Source organism: Oculina patagonica, chromosome 7 (genome assembly GCF_052425735.1).
Source record: "Oculina patagonica isolate OP01 chromosome 7, crgOcupat, whole genome shotgun sequence".
Taxonomy (NCBI): Eukaryota; Metazoa; Cnidaria; class Anthozoa; order Scleractinia; family Oculinidae; genus Oculina; species Oculina patagonica.
The window spans coordinates 12,313,565-12,331,613 of record NC_135764.1 but is presented as its reverse complement, the minus strand read 5'-3'; the positions used below and the strand labels follow the sequence as shown (position 1 = coordinate 12,331,613).

Here is an 18,049-nt window from a genome sequence, read left to right as displayed (position 1 = left end):
GACACAAAATCAAAATTAGGCTTGCGCTCTCCTTCGTCGAACGCAAAAAATATTGGTGAAATAAGATCGTATTTCTTGGAGTACATACTAGTTATGCAATATTTTCGAATGGCATACCGCAAAATATCCCACGAGCAACTTGATTTTCAGTAAACAAACGATCCTTTAATCGAGTGTTTGTAAGAAAAATCAAGACATGAGTGGGACATTCGCGATATGTAACAAGAAAACATTGCATAATTATTTTATCCCGTGACTCATATATGCTTACCGCAACGATATATGGACAACCTGCAAAAAGATACAAGTTCAAGTGAATAAATAGCGACAGTTGTAAAGCTTTTAATGTTACCGTATCCGGTTTAGATTTGTCCGTTTTCGTTTCATCTAAGCAACAGAATACAGCATAAATAAGTTGCCCAGTTGTTGTTTAGGCGGTAGTAAGTCATAGCGAATATTTGTTTATAAATATCTCTTTTACATCAAGGTGACAAAAGTTTTGCAATTCAAAGCTCTTTCCTTCATCGTTCCTGGGTTTTGAGTAGTTGCTGTGTGGCAAATTTCTCGATGTTTGTATAAGGTTTTTGTCTCTAGAACAGGATTTTCTGAAGATTTAAAATATAACAATGTCGAATTTGGGAGAATATGCATTCACGTTTGAATGTTTCTCGAGTAAAGGCGCTTACTGCGGTTTAATATAAGAGGCCCGTCTCTTATATTAGAAACACAATGTGTGAAGAGTGAAGGACGTCGTGCTGTTCTTTTTGAATTATATCATAAAAAAATCTAAAGGCACTGCAATTATTAAACGGGATATGTCTACTCGAGTTACTCGCATCTTCAAGTGAGCATTTTATGGGTTATAAAGACTTTGCGTGATTTTAATTTTGGAGGATTTAATTAGGTAATTTGCCGATATATCAGATTTAGTACAGCAGAACTTCTGGTTAACTTAATTTCGCCATCCCGATGAAAATGTTCGCTTTGTTTATCGCTCTACCGATCCAACCGTCTCAAAAAGAGAAAAACCTGAAAAGTCAGATTCTTATTTATTGATTCATTCGATGCCTGCAGTTCACTTTTCTGGGGTGTTTCCAAGGCAGTACGCTTTGCACATTTTAAAACAACGTGAGTCTGACATTGCAAACAATACCTGTAATGCTTCTTGGACCGCGTTTTAGAGCGATAGCGGGAATATATAACTAAGGTTCGCTTGAAATGATTTACTCTTTAATTTTTTTATGTTATTTTTTTCCTGAAATTTCCTTTTTTATCCAACCAAGTGGCTCAGTATCACGAAAGAAGAGGCAATGGGAGGCCAAACAATAAAATGAGTGATGGTTTTTAGTGGGTCGGACTGCATGTGAATTTGATATCGAGACTTTGTTGTAATATAAATGCAAATTAACTTCAAGTGCACCTTTTAGTTCTGTTTGTTATTGCTCTTCTGGGTTAAATAACAGTTAAAAACGCACTTAATTTTGGTGTCAAAGTATTTATTTGGCAACGCTGTGCTTACTGAGGACACTAAACAAAACAAACTTGTTAAAAATCGGAGTGGGCTGACCAGTTGGCTATTTACAGAGCGTGGAGGAGTTGAATGTGATCGTGACCACCGAAATCCATCTATAATGGACACAGAGGACCTCACTGCTCACCTCATCCACTTCTCCGATGCCTTCGGTGTCTTCAATGTTTAGAGGAAAAGGAAAGTTCCATATTTGTAGTAAATAATTATAACAGTTCCTGCTTGGTTTTCCCTGCCAGCTGAGACATTTGGTCAGCAATATTTTAATTGTAGCTAATTGATGTTTATTCATCGCTCTGTGCAAATTAATAAACAGCACGTAGTCTTTTAAGCTTTGTTTGCTATTGCCTTTCTAGAATTTGATTAGAGAAGGACCATTAAAAAAGTTATCGAGTTTGAATTCTCATGCTGCAAGGATTTTTTTTGGAAGTTAAGATGTCATCTTTCCTTTATGTGTTCCTCGCTGGCCATGTTTTGTTTTGCGAGTTCTACTCCCTTCCCCTCCCCCCCCCCCTCTCCCCCCACTCTCTCATATCGCTTCTAATGATCCTTTTTTCTTTTTTATTTTTTTTTAGTCTACAATCATGAAAGTGGCTGGTGGTAAACTGCGTTAGAAATGTTTGCGTTTTTGGCTAATTGCTATGTCTCTTTTTTTCACATACCAAATGAATGAAAATAAAATCTCAGTGGTCCTACCTCCCTTTTTCGGGTGTTTCCAAGTTTAAGTACGCTTTGTACATTAAAAAACGCGAGTCTGAGATATAAACCGGCCCTTCTAAGGCGTCTTGGAAGCGTCGGTCGTGTCGTAATAGCGGCGCGTTGCAGAAAGGTAGTCACAGAATGACATAGCCATGTAGCCTCGTTTAGAACGGTTTACTTATTTTTTTTTAATATTTCTTTTTCTCAGCGTTTCCTGCTTTAACCGACCGAGCGGCTCACTTTCATGAGAAACGGGGCGATGGGAAATAAAAATTGGAGATGGCTTTTTGGTGGGTTCACTATTGTATTCGAATTTGATGGTGTCTTTGTTCCTGTTTTTGTTCCTTTAAGTTCTGTTTGTATTGCTTTGGGGTTTAAATAATAATTTTAAAACCTCACTTAATTAATTTTAGTGCCAAAGTATTTATCACTTCTGTGCTAATTGAGGACACTAATAAACAAACGAGCTTGTTAAGAATCCCAATTGGTGGGGGGATAACCAGTTGGCTATTTACAGAACGTGGAGGAGTTGAATTTGATCGGGACCACCGAACACAAATCCATCTAGTGGCAGGGAGGAGAATCCAGAGGACCTCTGTATTAATGACAAGCGCCCTAACCACTTCTTCGATTCTTCCGATGTCTCCGATGTTTAGAGGAACAGAAAAGATCCATACTGTTTAATTTTTAGTCAACAAACATCACAGTTTTTGCTTGTTTTCCCTTCCAGCTGTGTCATTTTGTCAGCAATGTTAATTTGAGTTCTAGCTAATTGATTTTTGTTTATCCCTCAGTTCAAATAAAATAAATGCTACGTAGTCTTTTAAGTTTTGTTTGCTCTTGCCTTTCAAGAATTTGTTTAGAATAGGACCACGCTCGTTGTACATGTTTTTGTTTTTCGAAATTGGCCCTTGGACGATTTTTCTTTTCTTTTTTTGTCAACCCCCTAAGAAGTCCATGCCCAATTTTTTTTTTTTTTTTTACGAAAATAAATAAAAGTGGACGGTCTACTGCAGTGGCGATGTTCTAGTTCTAGCTTATTGCTGTATCTGTTTTTCACAACACTGCGAATACACTCTAAGTAGTCCTTTATCTTCTGTTTGCTTTGCTTTTCTTGGATGTGTTTAAATAAAACAAATATGTGAGAATAATGACAGTTTCTCATTGCATTGCTTGACTCTGTAGGTGAACCAGCTGCGCCATTTAATCGTGAATGTTGAAGTTCTAGCTGATGACGCAAATAAACTCTCTAAGTGGACCTTTATCTTCTGTTTGCTTTTGCTTTTCTTGAGTTTGTTAAATTTGAACAAATATGGAGAAAAATGGTCCAGTTTTCGTTTTCAAACGGATTCTATGAAGTCATTTCTCATGATATATTGATATTAACAAGTGATACAAGCATGCATTCCTGGTCTTGTAAATATAATGTGAACTTTCATCAAGTACAAAACAATAATCAGTATGCCTTGTTTCTGAAGCAAATTGCAACTTAACTTCTTGACCTTCCCGCCTGAATCCCTTCGTTCGGGCATTTATATCACTGACATTTTCGCTTTGAAGGAAGCAACTAGCAAACCTCCTATAACTTTGCAGCAAATTTAAATCTAAAAATATTATATCATTTAGGATTTAAATGGTTATTGTGGACGTGCCGATTCATATCACGGGGGAAGTAACCATTTCCTATAACTAAATTTGTATCCAAAGTCAGGGAAGATAAAAATGATATTCCACAGTTTCACAAATATGAATATTGCTAATGTGAACAAAATAACATTACTTAAATCTTTTATATGTGCGTTTTATTCTGTAGGTATGTATGCTCGTCAAGACACATGAATGTGTATACAGTCTTGTTAAAAAGAGCTAGAAAAGGTTTCCACCGAGAAATGAATAATATTCTACTCAAGAATCGAGATACAAAGAAAAATAAAGTTTATTTTGCTTTGCAAAATATAGACATTAGGCAGATTTTTGTGCACACAACTGTTTTTAAACTTATCGTTAAAAGCAGTTATACATATTTAATCTGCAGTTAAGTCTATGCATACAAACAAGATTTTCAAAAGAAGTTCTGTCGGGTAAATTTTGTGCTTCAATTATAGGGCTACGTGAGTGTTTTTAAAAGAAACTTCAAAAATGGATTCTCTACATCTATTTGCGTTTGGCAATTTTACTTATCACGACAGGTTTAATTATTTGTGATATTCTCTTACAACTACAAAAGCTAATCCAAGATTGTTCTTTTTACAAGAAATAAAAGAGCCATTAATTATGCTCTACTTGTTGGATCTTAAGTGTCCTGTCGCCTTTCTTTGTTCAGAAAGAATCGCATTAGGAGTCCCACTTTTGGAAATAAATATAACGACCACGCTAAGAAAATAAAACGTGACAAACAAATCAAAAGACGAATTTAAGTGCTTATGGCTGATTGGACAAATTCCCACGACTAAACATATACTTTAAATGAATGACATTGATCGCTCCTCAATGAGATTGTTCATTCCGTCCTGAACTGGGGAAAGTAAGTATTGGAGAGGGTCTGATGTGAGCTTTAAATCGTATGTGTTTTAGATTTTTTCTCTCTTGTTCTACGTTTAGCTTTTTGTTTCTTCTCTTTAGATTCAAACCGACCAAGGAATTACGCAGTGAAAGGTAAGTGAAGATCTGTAAACCAGTGTTCAACATTTCGGTAAAAATCTATAGCCAACTCTTTCCAAGGTCCGTTAGGTGAAATTTACACAGGGCGATTATCCAGTTGAGATCTCCAAAGAGCTATTTATACATCTAAGCACACTGAAAATTAATTTCGAGGTTCTTTCTTGGTTTTCAAAAAAGCATACTTATTCTTGGTACTCAACTAAAAATCTCTCTTGAACCGACTATGCAAAAAGTGTTTCGTATGGACAAGGGGAAAAAGGTCTTCGGCACTCATCCCAACCGATTCATTTATTTAGTATTTGGATTTCGCTAATAAAATCAGACTTAAAAATATTGTTAAAAAATCAACACATTTTGTTTTTAGTGACTACAAATTCTAACATCAAGCCATGAAAAAGTGCTAGTGCCTTCCACCTGCATACGACTCCCACTAATATTGTCCACAGTTCTAAAAAATGCCTTATTTTTTCTCGTTTAGTTCACCATGGCAACAAAGGCACTGGCTAAACTGTTGCTGTTGCTGATTCTCTCTGAAGTAGTGCTGGTTTCTGTTACTGCTTGGAGAAGGCGCCGGCGCCGTCGTTGTAGCTCGTCCAGTCCAGCGGGAGTCGCATGGGTAAACACTTGGCACCAGTCCTTCCATATTCATTGCAGTAACAGTAAGTAACGTGAGTCGTATGAGGAGCTGGTTGACACAACCAAAGTTGCTCCGGCAAAAGGAAGTCTATATAATATGACGTTTCCATGGCAACCGATTTTTTTACAGCTATTAGGCCATCCCAATAAAATGTTTCGTTTCCCATCGCCCCGTCTCTTGTGATGGTGGGTCGGTCGGTCAGGCGAAAAAAAAAAGGAATGAACACTTGAAGGGTTCTTGGTTCCAGAGAACGTCGGGCTGCTAAGTAAGATAGCTTGATTACAAAGTCAATTCGAAAACGTGGTCTTTTCGTTCGTTATTCCTTATCAAATGTCTAAAAGTCTTTAAATAACTTAGTATGGATGTTTATTATTATAAAACAAGATCATGTGCTTGTAAATTAAAGTACTTGCTTCTTTGACTAGTAAATCTGGAATTTTTTTTTTTTACTTTTCGAAAAAAATGGGTCGGTCGGGCGATGGGAAACGAAACATTTTATTGGGATGGCCTTAGACAAAATTTCAGATTTTGTACTTAATTAGCGTTCTTTGTGTGTTTTCTAATTACTCTTGCCTTGTTTTTATTTTGTAAAGCAAAATCAAAATTGTCTATTAATTATTTAGGTAGTTAACGCTATACTAATTAGAGAGAAATGTGAATTTCTTATGCCAAAATCCAAATTGATTGAACTTGTAAATGGATATTTTCCTCTCTGTAATTTAATTACCCCTTATATTTTTCTGTGGTGAAACAGTAATTACCCTCGGACGTACAAGCAAACTCACACCCCCACCATCGTACAAGGGGGGAGGGGGGTGGGAGGAACCCCTCCCCGGAGTTTTCGTTATATTAAGGCGTAGCGAAATTATTTTGAACTGAGAAGAAAGCCCTTAGCTTACTCTACAAGATGACATAATTTTAATTGGCTGTGACGTCACATGACGTCACGTGACGTCATTAGAGCCGCCATCTTGGATCCGCCATCTTGGATTTCAACATTTTCTTAGAAAGTCAGAAAATAACGTAAATTGATGCAAAATCAAGCCAGAAGGCTTACGGAATGTAAAAATAAACACATTTTGCACTTCTGTTTTTAAAAACTGGAAAAAATTAAGAAAAATGGTAAAAATGACGATTTTTGGCAAGACCTGCTTGTATTTATGACGTTGCCATGGCAACATCAAATACCATGGACACATGGTTGACATATCAAAATTTCCGCAAAGGATGAATGAACAGCTACTAAAAGTTTCAGCATTGTAGAGTAAATCGTTTTTTCAAAATTTGGAATAAACCTTATGGTGGCATCCACCCCCCCCCCCCCCCCCCCCCTTGTACGTCCGAGGGTTAATAAGGAATTTTTTTAAGTTATTGATGAATTAAATTAATTTGAAGAAATTAAAAAATTGTTTTGTACATCATCCTGTGTTAATTTTTTGGTCAGCCATAGTGAGCGCGCTTTTAAAGTTACATGGGGCGGCTTCTCCACCCCATCAAGAAGATCCAAAAGCCAGATCTAAATAGGGTTGAAGTAGCATTCGTTCTATACAAAAGAAACAATATAAGACAAGCCCGACATTTATTACCCCTGTAAGGGGATGTTAGAAACCATCACTGATGCTGATGAATAGGTAATGATAATGATAATGATAATGCATTTATATAGCGCATTTTTCATATGTATTTTCTGCGCTTTACACATACTGTAATTTAGTACACAATTGCAAGGCCAGACTACAACACCGGGAGCTCCGTGCCCTACTCTTTGCGAATAGTGTGTGGGTTCTTTAACGTCCCCTGTTATAAGACTGAAGGTACAGGAGACGGGACTTACGGTTTATCGTCCTTTTCCGAGAAGACTAGAATGTTTTTAAACATTTGCAGATGAAATTACAAAGGCAGCGCATTCTCCTCAGTTATTTTAAGACCCTGAGTGTTGGTCCGGTCTGGGGCGCTCTACCAACTGAGCTAACCAGGCGGCGGTTAAGACAAATGTAAAAAAAATATTCACAGAAAAAATTGGTGTTTGTTTCAAGGCAGCATAAGACAAATGTAAAAAAAAAAATATTCATAGAAAAAAATTGGTGTTTGTTTCAAGGCTACTCCCTGAGGAATTGGCGCAGTCAGCACCGAAACTGCAAAGAAGATCGAATCCACTATTTCCAGTGTGGATATGGCCCTGTTCGTTATCACCATGGCAACTGTGCAGAGACCCATGGCTGGGTGAACAACTTTGACCAGCCCCTGCACTTTAAGTGCCCCTATAATGGCTTCATTGCTGGAGTCAGAAGTTACTACCATGGCCACTACCGCGATCGCAGGTAAATAAGTCAGTGTATGTATGCCTGTGTTACGTACTACACTCTTTTTAATAAGTAAGAACCTTTTTTTTATAAGAACATCGAGGCTGAAAAAAGGCCAAAAGTTAAGAACTTACTAAGAACGTGCCTGAGGCTGAAATTTGGTTAAGAACACGAATTTTACTTTTTCCTATTTGTTGTGAGTGACAAATATATGTACTAAATGAATAAATCTATCTTTATTCAATCCTGACCTGTAACCAACATTGTCATCACTCATCGGTGAGGTCAACATGTACATATCGGTAACGAGTGAATTTACTGCAATACCACTTAGCTTTTAAAATTTAAAAAAATAAAAATGTTTTAATCAGAAAGCGAGGAAAAAAATATCAAATTAGCTCCTATTACTAGGTGCTTTCCATTAGTCAGAACTGGTGGCTGCCTTTCCACGAGATTATCCCACAAATCCACCATGAGTGATGACAGGACAGGTCAAACCTGACTAACAAATGAGTTCTGTTCTCGAATTAACCTGAGATCATGCCATCCCTCCCAACTTATCACTCCGAAAAAGAAACAAGAACACCTGATCGCAGGTTATTCTCGAATATACCGGTCTGGCCGGCCAGACTAATGGAAAGCGCCGCTTGTTTTCTCTAGCTTTATCATGACGATGCGTAAAAATATTGCAGTAGTTTTTATTCTGCAACACGCCAAACAAATGAAAATAGTTTCTTCCAAGTAAATATTTCCTAAGTCTTATTCCCACTGTGGGTATTCAAGAAATTGAGATGCTTTTTTCGTTAAGGGCTAATATTGAAAAATTCGTCTTCAACTATCCAGAGTAACTATTCCGATCAAACTGTCACGATGCCCATATACGGTTAGGAAGTCCACAGTTTTTGGAACTGTAAAATGCGCTTGATTGACAATCTGTTTAATAATAAAACATTTTTTTTACTCCATCTAGCTGAATTACTTAGCCAACTCGGCCTATGGCCTCGTCAACTATATCTGGCGATAATGCTCGCTATTTCGCAGGATAATTCTTAAATGTACAACATACGTCAGATATACTTTTTTTATATATAAGAACGTCTAATTTTCGGCCGAGGCTGAACGTTCTTAACTGATTTGAAGATTTTAGCATACTGTGTTCTTAAATTGTTCTTGTCTTAGGTTTGGCTTCCGTTGTTGTCACGTGAATGGTTACATCGCACACACCTGTCAAACAACCTTGTTCAGGAACAACTATGACCAGGAACTTAACTACTGGGTTCCATCGCCCTACTACCTGGTCGGAGTTTACAGCCAGCATCATAATCATTACGAGTAAGTACTTTCTTTTATGTTGTTGCCGCTTCTTAAAATTACTCCTCCCACTGAAAATTATTTATAGAACTATTAACAAACTTGCACTTAGAGTAATCAAGAACACCCTTTGCCACACCTTTAAATCCTATTAGGCATCATAAAGCCCCGAAGTGTTACTATGCATGTAACACAATGTATAGAACAGTAATGTTAGGTCTAGCCAGTACCTTTAGTTACGATGGGGATTGCATAATTTATATACTGCCGTAACCAGCCTTTTGCCATAGACGAGGCAAGATCTTGCAAGAGGGTTTTTGGGGCATGCCCTCTGGTACATTTTGAAATCTAGAAGGTCTGACACTCTCTGCTCAACATTTTTCATAAGGTTTTGTTTTCGAGATAAATCAATTCTGTTTAACTGAGGATTATTTTACCAACAGTTTGGGTTCAATTCAAGACGGGGCAAGTGCCTCGTCTTGCCTCTTGCTAGTTGAGGCCCTGGTAGTATACCTATTTTCTTCGTAATTGATGTCACATTAGGCCATCCCAATAAAATGTTTCGTTTCCCATCGCCCGACCGACCCATTTTTTTCGAAAAGTAAAAAAAAATTACAGATTCACTAGTCAAAGAAGCAAGTACTTTTATTTACAAGCACGCGATCTAGTTTTATTAACAACAGTAGGTATGATATGTCTTTGTCTTTAATATACATCGCTTCTACGTTATTGAAGGCTATTTAGACATTTGATAAGGAAAACGAACGAAAAGACCACGTTTTCGAGTTGACTTTGTAATCAGGCTTTCTTACATAGCATCCCGGCCTTCTCTAGAACCCAAACCCTTCAAGTTTTCATCCTTTTTTTCTTTTTTTTTTTTTTTTTTTTGCCCGACGGATCGAACCACCATCACAAGTGACGGGACGATGGGAAACGAAACATTTTATTGGAATGGCCTTAGGCCAAAGGCCTGAACCGCCTGAGAAAAATAATCGCAAATTTAATTACTGGCCATAATATATATAGAGAGAGCCGAATCTATTGTACAGTTGAATTATACACACTCGTTAAGCTTCTTCAGACTGCCCCGTCCTTGTAACTGATGCGTAAAAATCCTGCCAACAAATAACCCATAAAATTAACTGTTACAGTCTGCATGATCCTGCATGGTATCCTCGACGTTATTTATACGCTGCATTTGCTTAAAGGGACTATAACACGGATTTCAACAGATTTTTGAGCAGCCAAAATTTATATTTGTGATGCAGGAAACCTAGAAATAATAATCCATTTTTCTAAAAATTGCTATATGAGAGCACTGAAACTGTTTACAAGCGTGTTTGGCTGCGAATGGCTATGATGGAAATGGAATGCAACTTTAGAAAGAGAGGCTAGCGTTTTCAAGTTTTTCTTCCGCGCGTCTTAAAAAAAAAATGTTATTTATAGCCGACTTTTGATTTCTATCCTAAAGTAAGGTTATATCTATCTTTAGATGTTCAAAGATAATGTTTTTAATGGTTAAAAATGCCTACTACTAATTTCAGAAAAGTTTAGACTAAACATCTGCGAAATCCCCGTGACAAAGCCCCTAAAGCTAGTATAGTGGAAATGCAACTTACTGGTTTCATTTGTAAAGTCGTCTGAAACCCTTGCTTTTTACAGCTAGAAGTTAACGAGATTCCTATCGAGGAAAACTGGGCTATTCCCTATTCAGTAACCATTCTATTATTTTTTCCTTTCAAGGGATCGTATCTGGAAGTTTGACATCTGTCAATTCAAGTATGCCGGAAAAAAGTGAAAACCGTTTTCAAGCAAGCACTAAAACGACGCATTCTGAACAAGGAGCAAGACGCACGCTAAACTTAGAATTAGAACACCATGGCTAACTAGTGGGAAAAAATAAAAGTGGGAGCAATCTAATTATGTGCTTTGCTGAGCTAAACTGTATGGTGATGGGATAATAAAGAGATCTTAAAATGACTTTATGTTGTAGTTGCTTGACCTCTTTAAAGGGAAAAAAAGACGTGAAAGAATTCCCCTGTTACCTGCTAGCAAACAAACATTTTCACAATTTTCTTTTTTGAAACATTTTCGTCAATGTGACATTGGCATATAGTTGCTGTTCCGAGGGCACATTGGGTCTCCAGACAAAATCTGAAATTCTGGGGTTGCCGCTCAGATTCGATCCAGATCCTACTTTAGGCGAAATTGAAATGCTGTAGCCAAGTTTGATTTTAAAAAAATCAAACTGGTCGACGAAATTCTTTAACCTTCCCTTCGCTGTTTCCACTATAAACCTTCTTATTATATGTCTGGCTCCTTTAGCAGGCATGATTACGCTATTTATGTATCGTTTGTAAATGTGTAAGCAATCAATAAAAATATAAAATAAAAGTTTGGAAACAAAAAGATGAGGTAAAGCCTGCCTTGTGATTGGCTACCAAGTGGGCAAAATGGGCCTAATTGCCCGCTCGGGATTTCCCGTAAATTCGTAATTGTTGTTGCCGCCTGCTCTCGTGCTGAAATTTTTTGCAAAATTTTATTGACCAAGCTTATTCAGTCAAGTTCTTTCTTGAGTGTTTATGGACCGAGACGAAGTCCATAAACACGCAAAAAAAACTCACGCTTGGTCAATAACCCATATATCTTCTTACAGACAAATCCTGTCCAACAATATCTGATGCGTGGACGCCTTGGCCATTCAGTCTGTACGCTTTGCCTGCCTCATTTCCAAAATCGAAACTATAGAAAAACAAGAACATTGAGAAGCTTGAGAAGCTTAAAATCGGGCGCTTTGCCTTGAAAGGCAGGGTTCAGTACAGCAGAAACCACGAAGCAGTTACTTAAGTAGCACTCAGTCCGACTGTGTTTGTGTAAGTCACAGGGCTTGCATGAGCTGTATTAGTGTGCATAATATAATATCTAGAACGTTGTACTGTGCATGTCGAGATTGCATTATTACTTAACGACATGATGGTTTCAATTTATAAATGTATTTCACACAATACAAATAAACGATTGAAGTAGACGACTAGAAAATGTAAAGTTTTAAGACTTAGCAAAGTGCAGTGTATTGGTAATACTGTAAGGTGCGGTTTCACCTGAAGGTCGTGTGCTTTTCGGTATTTTCCAGGCATTGCACTTTGATGGGACAGTACTACAACTGTTTAACGGGGAACTACTATTGTCAAGAAAATGATCACAACTTGTTGATGAATGATTGAACATTTGTTTCATACCATTACTGTAATAGCAATTGATGAAGGCTTTTAGTCCTGAACTAAGGACTGGGAAATACTGAAACCCATTATCAGCCACCTTAAACGGAAATATCTTGTTGGTGTTTCAAGGAATCCAAGGAAACTTCACTCATCCCATGTATCTATGTATTGCGGTATTTTGTAATTTTTTGAGTGATTTTTGGGGATGTTTGGCAGGTGATAGTTTTTTTAAAAGAATTAGTAAAATTTAGACAACTAAGAAATATTGAAAATTTAATGTGAATTTAACATTGGAATTTGAAGTTAGAAATTGGCAGACGGACACCAAACAGTCCCGTGACATCCTGGAGTGTTTTTGCATGGGGGTCAACTGTGTGATGATGTTTCCATTTTTTTCTTCAATCCCCACTGATAAAGAACTGTTGTTGGTATTATGTTGGTGTTATCACATGTCAAGCCTTTAACAAGGTATGAAAGAACACAAGGATTTAAATTATTCTGGTGCTCAATTTTTGCGTAACTAAAATTAATGTTACTCAAATTCCTGATGGATTCTGTCTTAAACTGTTACGAGCTTAGTATTTCCAAATTATTGCATGTCAATGTAAGGCAAGACAAGACATGCCTTGGTTCTTATGTAATTCTCTTAAAAACATATAAGATATTGACTATAATTTTGTCTGTGCTATGGCAATTCACAGTGGGGTGGTCTTGATGTGTCTTTAAGTTGTGGACTGGACTGGACTAGTAAAACGCGGACTAGTAAAACGCGGACTAGTAAAACGCGGACTTGTAAAACGCCTCTAGACACTTCCTTGGCCACAATCATCTTACGGCTCTCTTCAATACATAATGTCTCAAAAAAACAGTAATCTCAGAAAGAAGTCAGAAGCAAATAAGGTCGAAAGACCGAATTTGAACATATAACGGCAAATGTTCTAATGTCACGAACGTAGGAGTCGTGTAGGCCCGTCACCTTTATTTATCACATACTGCCCCCAAATTAAAACAGTACCCTCAGAAAGAAGTCAGAAGCAAATAAGGTCGAAAGACCGAATTTAAACATTTAACGGCAAATATTCTAATGTCACGAACGTAGGAGTCGTGTAGGCCCGTCACCTTTATTTACCATTGACTGTTGATTTCTGGACGGGCCCCGTTCTACCTCGTGCGAGCAATACAAACGACTGCACTCAACAGACGTCAAGTAGTGGAAAGAAAGAAACATATGCACACAACTCATAGCATCAATCCCGTTGTTTTAGTAGGGGTTTGCAGAACGAACATGTGCTATACTGCAAAAACATCTCCACGCTAAAACAGACCATAGAGTGCTCAAAAAAGCTAGAAATATGCCGTCGAAGAAACACACAAGAGCTTCAAACACAAATTGTTTCGCTCGCTAAACCGTTTAGTTTTACCCCCCTTTAGTCCGTGCTTAACAAGCCCTCGTTTTACAAGTCCGCGTTTTACAAGTCCGCGTTTTACTAGTCCGCGTTTTACAAGTCCGCGTTTTACTAGTCCGCGTTTTACTAGTCCGCCTTTTACAAGTCCGCGTTTTACCTGAGTCCGCGTTTTACTAGTCCGCGTTTTACAAGTCCGCGTTTTACTAGTCCGCGTTTTACAAGTCCGCGTTTTACTAGTCCGCGTTTTACTAGTCCAGTCCAGTCCTCGAAATACAGTATGCCAAAACTCCCCGCCCTCTAAAGATAAGTCCTTGACGGTTCTTGTCGTTTTTCGGTGCCTATTCATCTTCGGCATCTTTCTCATCCACCTCTCGTTCTGTCCTGTGTCTGTCATCACACGAAAGAAAAGCTGATTCTCAAAAAATCTGCCACAAAAGGAAATTGACAAAAACAATATGAAAACCATATATCGAAAGTTTCTTATTCTAAAATTTTATCATACGTCTTAATTCAGAGCTACAAAGAAGTTCCTCCTTTTGAGTTATTGATACTGTTCTTACAGTACCTCTTTCCACTAGCGAAATTTTACAAAATTCCTTCGCGGCGAAAAGGTAGCGCGAATCCAGAACAGACTCCAATCGAGAGTGGGTTAATTCTAGATTACTATTAATTAACTATTACAACATTCATTTTTAAAATAGTTTCCCAAGCCGACTAAGCTAACTAAACGTCGAGTGTATCTTTCAGTAAACAAAACATGCCGTTATGACGCCGGAAATCCAGCTCACGCATACTATACCCCGTGACTCACGCAAACCTCCGACTTACGTGCTACTACAGTCATTCCTTTCTAAACATTTTTTTTTTTACCACCACCGTACCTTTCTACCCAAAAAACTCATGAAACCGCCCGGTTTTAACCTGTTTTAACCTTTCAAAAATTAGAGCGTTCGAAACTAAATAAGATCTGTAATCACAAACAACATACAGCCGTTTACCAGCACTCTTTAAAACTCCTGAAACCCTTCAAAATCAGGCAAAATAAATCTTTGAAATAACCTTTATCAATGTTTCTTATTTTTTATTCAGTTCTATAAAATGCCTTTCATACACTACTGTCAAACAAAAATTTCAATTTCCTCAAAGTTTCAAGACAAAAGAATAACAAATATTTCGTGCACAATGTAATTTGATTAAGCCAATATTATCACGTCTAAAAAATACTTCAAGCAATTCAGTGAAAACCCGTTTTTTTTCGTATCAACGAAAACCACTTTCGAATAATCAATACATGAAAATAACAATAAGATCAAAAGGAAGAAAGGAACCTTTCTAATTATTTGAAGACTTTCAAAGCCGTGATATTATGCATCCAATCCGCGATAAAATTTAATTACAACAAAATCCAAGTTCTCATTTTGAAGTCCATTTTTTTCAGTTGATACCTTTATCCAACTTGTGAAAAATTCCATTCAAGTTCCTATTAATACTGTACATTCCCAATGTTTTGCTCGGGTCTTCAGAAGCGTCTTACTAACCAAATCTAAAATAATTCCAAAACATGCTGTACAAACATTCTACTCTTTGTGACAAACGACTTGACGACCAATTGTTCAGAAATGAAAATCGACACAGTTCTTGCTAAATAAAAAAAAAGTTTTACGGCGGAGTCAGGCTCAAAAAATATACCGCAAGATCACACCCTCATTCATAGTCAGAAACCAGCAAACCATCTAGTTTGCTAAAAAAAACACTGCGTGACATCAATGACGTTACCTTTTTCATTTACAAAAATAACTTTAACTTGTCAAAGTAAGTGCAATTTCACAATGGTGAATATCAGTACAGTATGGGGCCCAGTTCTCGGCCGGGTCCAGTTCTCGGCCACTTTGTGTTTAACGCGTTTTTTCACACTCCAGTTGAATTAAAAGAAAAAGGTATTTCCTTCAAACGATAGTCTGATTAATGTGCTTTAAGTATCTTGAGTTTGATCGTTCAATTCGATATAGAAAGCTCACACGTCGAGTTTACGCGGAGGTAGGTGAATTTGCATTCCCGAAAAATTTGTTTGTTTACGGCTCCTTAAAATTCATGGAAGTAGTTAAATTCGTATTTTATCCAAAAGCCCCCACCATACGAGCTAATTTTTGGCATGTGAAACGTAGAATAATTTAGCTTTCTGCTTTAGTTAACTTTTCGTTGAACCGTTGTATTTTTTGGTCTTAATTTACTTCGAAATTTTTTTCTTGCGACGTTTGCGTATTTGCCAGTTCTCGGCCACCCTGCTCGCTATCACAGCTTAGCGCTTGGTTTTTAATATAATTTCATCTGCTGCTGCCAGAATGAAAGAAATAAATGTTTTAAAAATAAAGTTCAATCTTATCTCTAAGTTTTGAGCTGACTCTTGTCTTGTCTATTATTTCTACAACACCTAAATCTTTCAAGACCTTTTCACTGCAAAATAAACCATCTAAATGCACGGGTCACACAATGCGGTTTTGCCAGAACCTGCACATAGGCAACTAGGCGCGTTAAAATCCTTCTTTTCTAAAGTAAAACAAAGCCTCATAAAAATAATTTGGGATCGATATAACATAAATAGGTCTACAGAGTGATTTTATGACTGTGAAAATTAATTGAGCATTTTTTTTTACAGATAATTACGCACAAGCTTTTTAGTGGCCGAGAACTGGGCCAAGGTGGCCGAGAACTGGGCCCACAAATGGAGCTTTTATTTTTATTATTGCTCGGGCAAATTAATTTTTGACCGGTCGATAGCTTTACACCAAAAAGCTGAATAATGTAGCTAGCTCTGGGAGAAATTTCAAGTTCCTGCGGTTCTTCTGAGGTAAGAAATACAAGTTTACGTCAAAAGTGGCCGAGAACTGGGCCCCATACTGTACTTTGCCCCGTAAGCTTTTTTCTCTGTCCTTCCGCCGAAGCAAAAAAACACAACCTGATTACACATTAACCCAAAAGTCGACCAAGTGTGCCTGCAACGATTTCCTGTCAAAACTGAAATGAAAACCATTGCGGTATGCGTCACCCGTGCGGTTTTGTAGCAACCCCAAGCTATCCCCGTCTTTTTGGCCGCGCCAGGAGACTACGCTCTAGGACGACCAAAGGGTAAACTATAAATCGGCCACGCCCGATTAATTATTGGAGATGAAGTGGCCTTCACATACAGAAGTGACCTACACTTGCTTTCCGTAACCTTCCAACCATTCTCTCTGAAGTGAAGTTCGGTCAGTTCGTCTTTTAGTTGTATGTATTGCCGCCACACTTTCTTTAATTGACATCGCTGTACTGAATTGGGTTGCTTACGTACGCTTTAAAATGGCCGAAGTCGAGAGCAAGACTGCAAGAGTTTGTTTGATGGTGTGACACAATTACAGTCACGCAATGTTACGTCTCGAATTCCACCCTGTGATGGGTCTAATAAGGGCTCTCTGATTGCAAATTTGCATTGCCTCTAGGAAACAGATCTATCTTTGCTTTCCTTTGTTTTGTTCTATTCAAATTTTTATTTCACTTTCTAAAACAAAGCGCTATTTTTAGACGTGTCGGATCGAGCCAGGAACCAGGAAATTATTTCCTGTAAACCGAGGGAGACTGGATCTGAAAGGTAGTCACCTCACTGTCACGAGTTTTCTTTTGTCACATGCAAAGCAGTGGATTTTTCCTTTCCACGAAAATCTACTTTCCTGCATTGCCTGAATGCAAGGAGGGGCGCTTGAATGGTGAGTGAGTTTTATATTTTTTCATTAAAATAAGTAGTGCAGTAGGCAGTCCTTTACGAAAATTTGGATGGTGTTTGCACGCGATGATACGATTTCGGCAAGATTTTCGATTTTGTGCTTAAATTTGATACTAGGTAAAACTTTATATTTGGTTAGCTTATTTTTTTCTTCGATCGTCTCTCTTCGATCTGCTCGGAGTTTCGCGTTACTAAGATAATTTCGCACATGATTATCGAATTCTTTCGTAACAGAAGCTTCACTTCGATTGTTCTCTGTGCTGCTAAAACTTTCTGTGAGACTCAACGCGAACTTCTGTTGAGCGAATTCATGGTCCATTTTCTGCACGGAAGAATTTCACTTTCCTTATGCAAATATATATTATATATTATACATTCTGAGAATTTGCTGAGGAGTCATTTGTGGATTTAGAACTATCTGATGCAGTTATAATGGAACATGGAAATACGCTATAATTGTTATTAATTCTGCACGTTCAACTCGAAAAGGTGATGATCCCGATCAACTTGTATTTTCTCCTCAAAT

General features: G+C 37.6%; 2 protein-coding genes across 2 annotated transcripts in view; both read left to right on the top strand.

The window, feature by feature from the left end:
- The first annotated feature begins 4,685 nt into the window (after positions 1-4,685).
- Positions 4,686-11,119, top strand: LOC144659423 (hemagglutinin/amebocyte aggregation factor-like). Its single transcript, XM_078519852.1, has 6 exons — positions 4,686-4,751; positions 4,850-4,882; positions 5,367-5,547; positions 7,624-7,846; positions 9,008-9,160; positions 10,883-11,119. Exons 3-6 carry the CDS (start codon positions 5,373-5,375, stop codon positions 10,935-10,937), a joined length of 606 nt encoding a protein of 201 aa, XP_078375978.1. The 5' UTR covers positions 4,686-4,751; positions 4,850-4,882; positions 5,367-5,372; the 3' UTR covers positions 10,938-11,119.
- A 6,295-nt stretch (positions 11,120-17,414) lies between these two features.
- Positions 17,415-18,049, top strand: part of LOC144659707 (uncharacterized) — a 29,481-nt gene continuing 28,846 nt past the window's right edge. Inside the window, 1 exon segment of the mRNA XM_078520200.1 lies at positions 17,415-17,506. Coding sequence (XP_078376326.1) covers positions 17,504-17,506 — 3 coding nt within the window. The 5' untranslated portion in view covers positions 17,415-17,503.

Excerpts from the sequence above, each read along its gene's own strand:
- LOC144659423 (XM_078519852.1), top strand. The coding sequence starts at position 5,373 with ATGGCAACAAAGGCACTGGCTAAACTGTTGCTGTTGCTGATTCTCTCT. Across the intron at positions 5,548-7,623 it reads CCATATTCATTGCAGTAACA|GCTACTCCCTGAGGAATTGG; the intron begins GTAAGTAACGTG and ends GTTTGTTTCAAG. Across the intron at positions 7,847-9,007 it reads GGCCACTACCGCGATCGCAG|GTTTGGCTTCCGTTGTTGTC; the intron begins GTAAATAAGTCA and ends TTCTTGTCTTAG.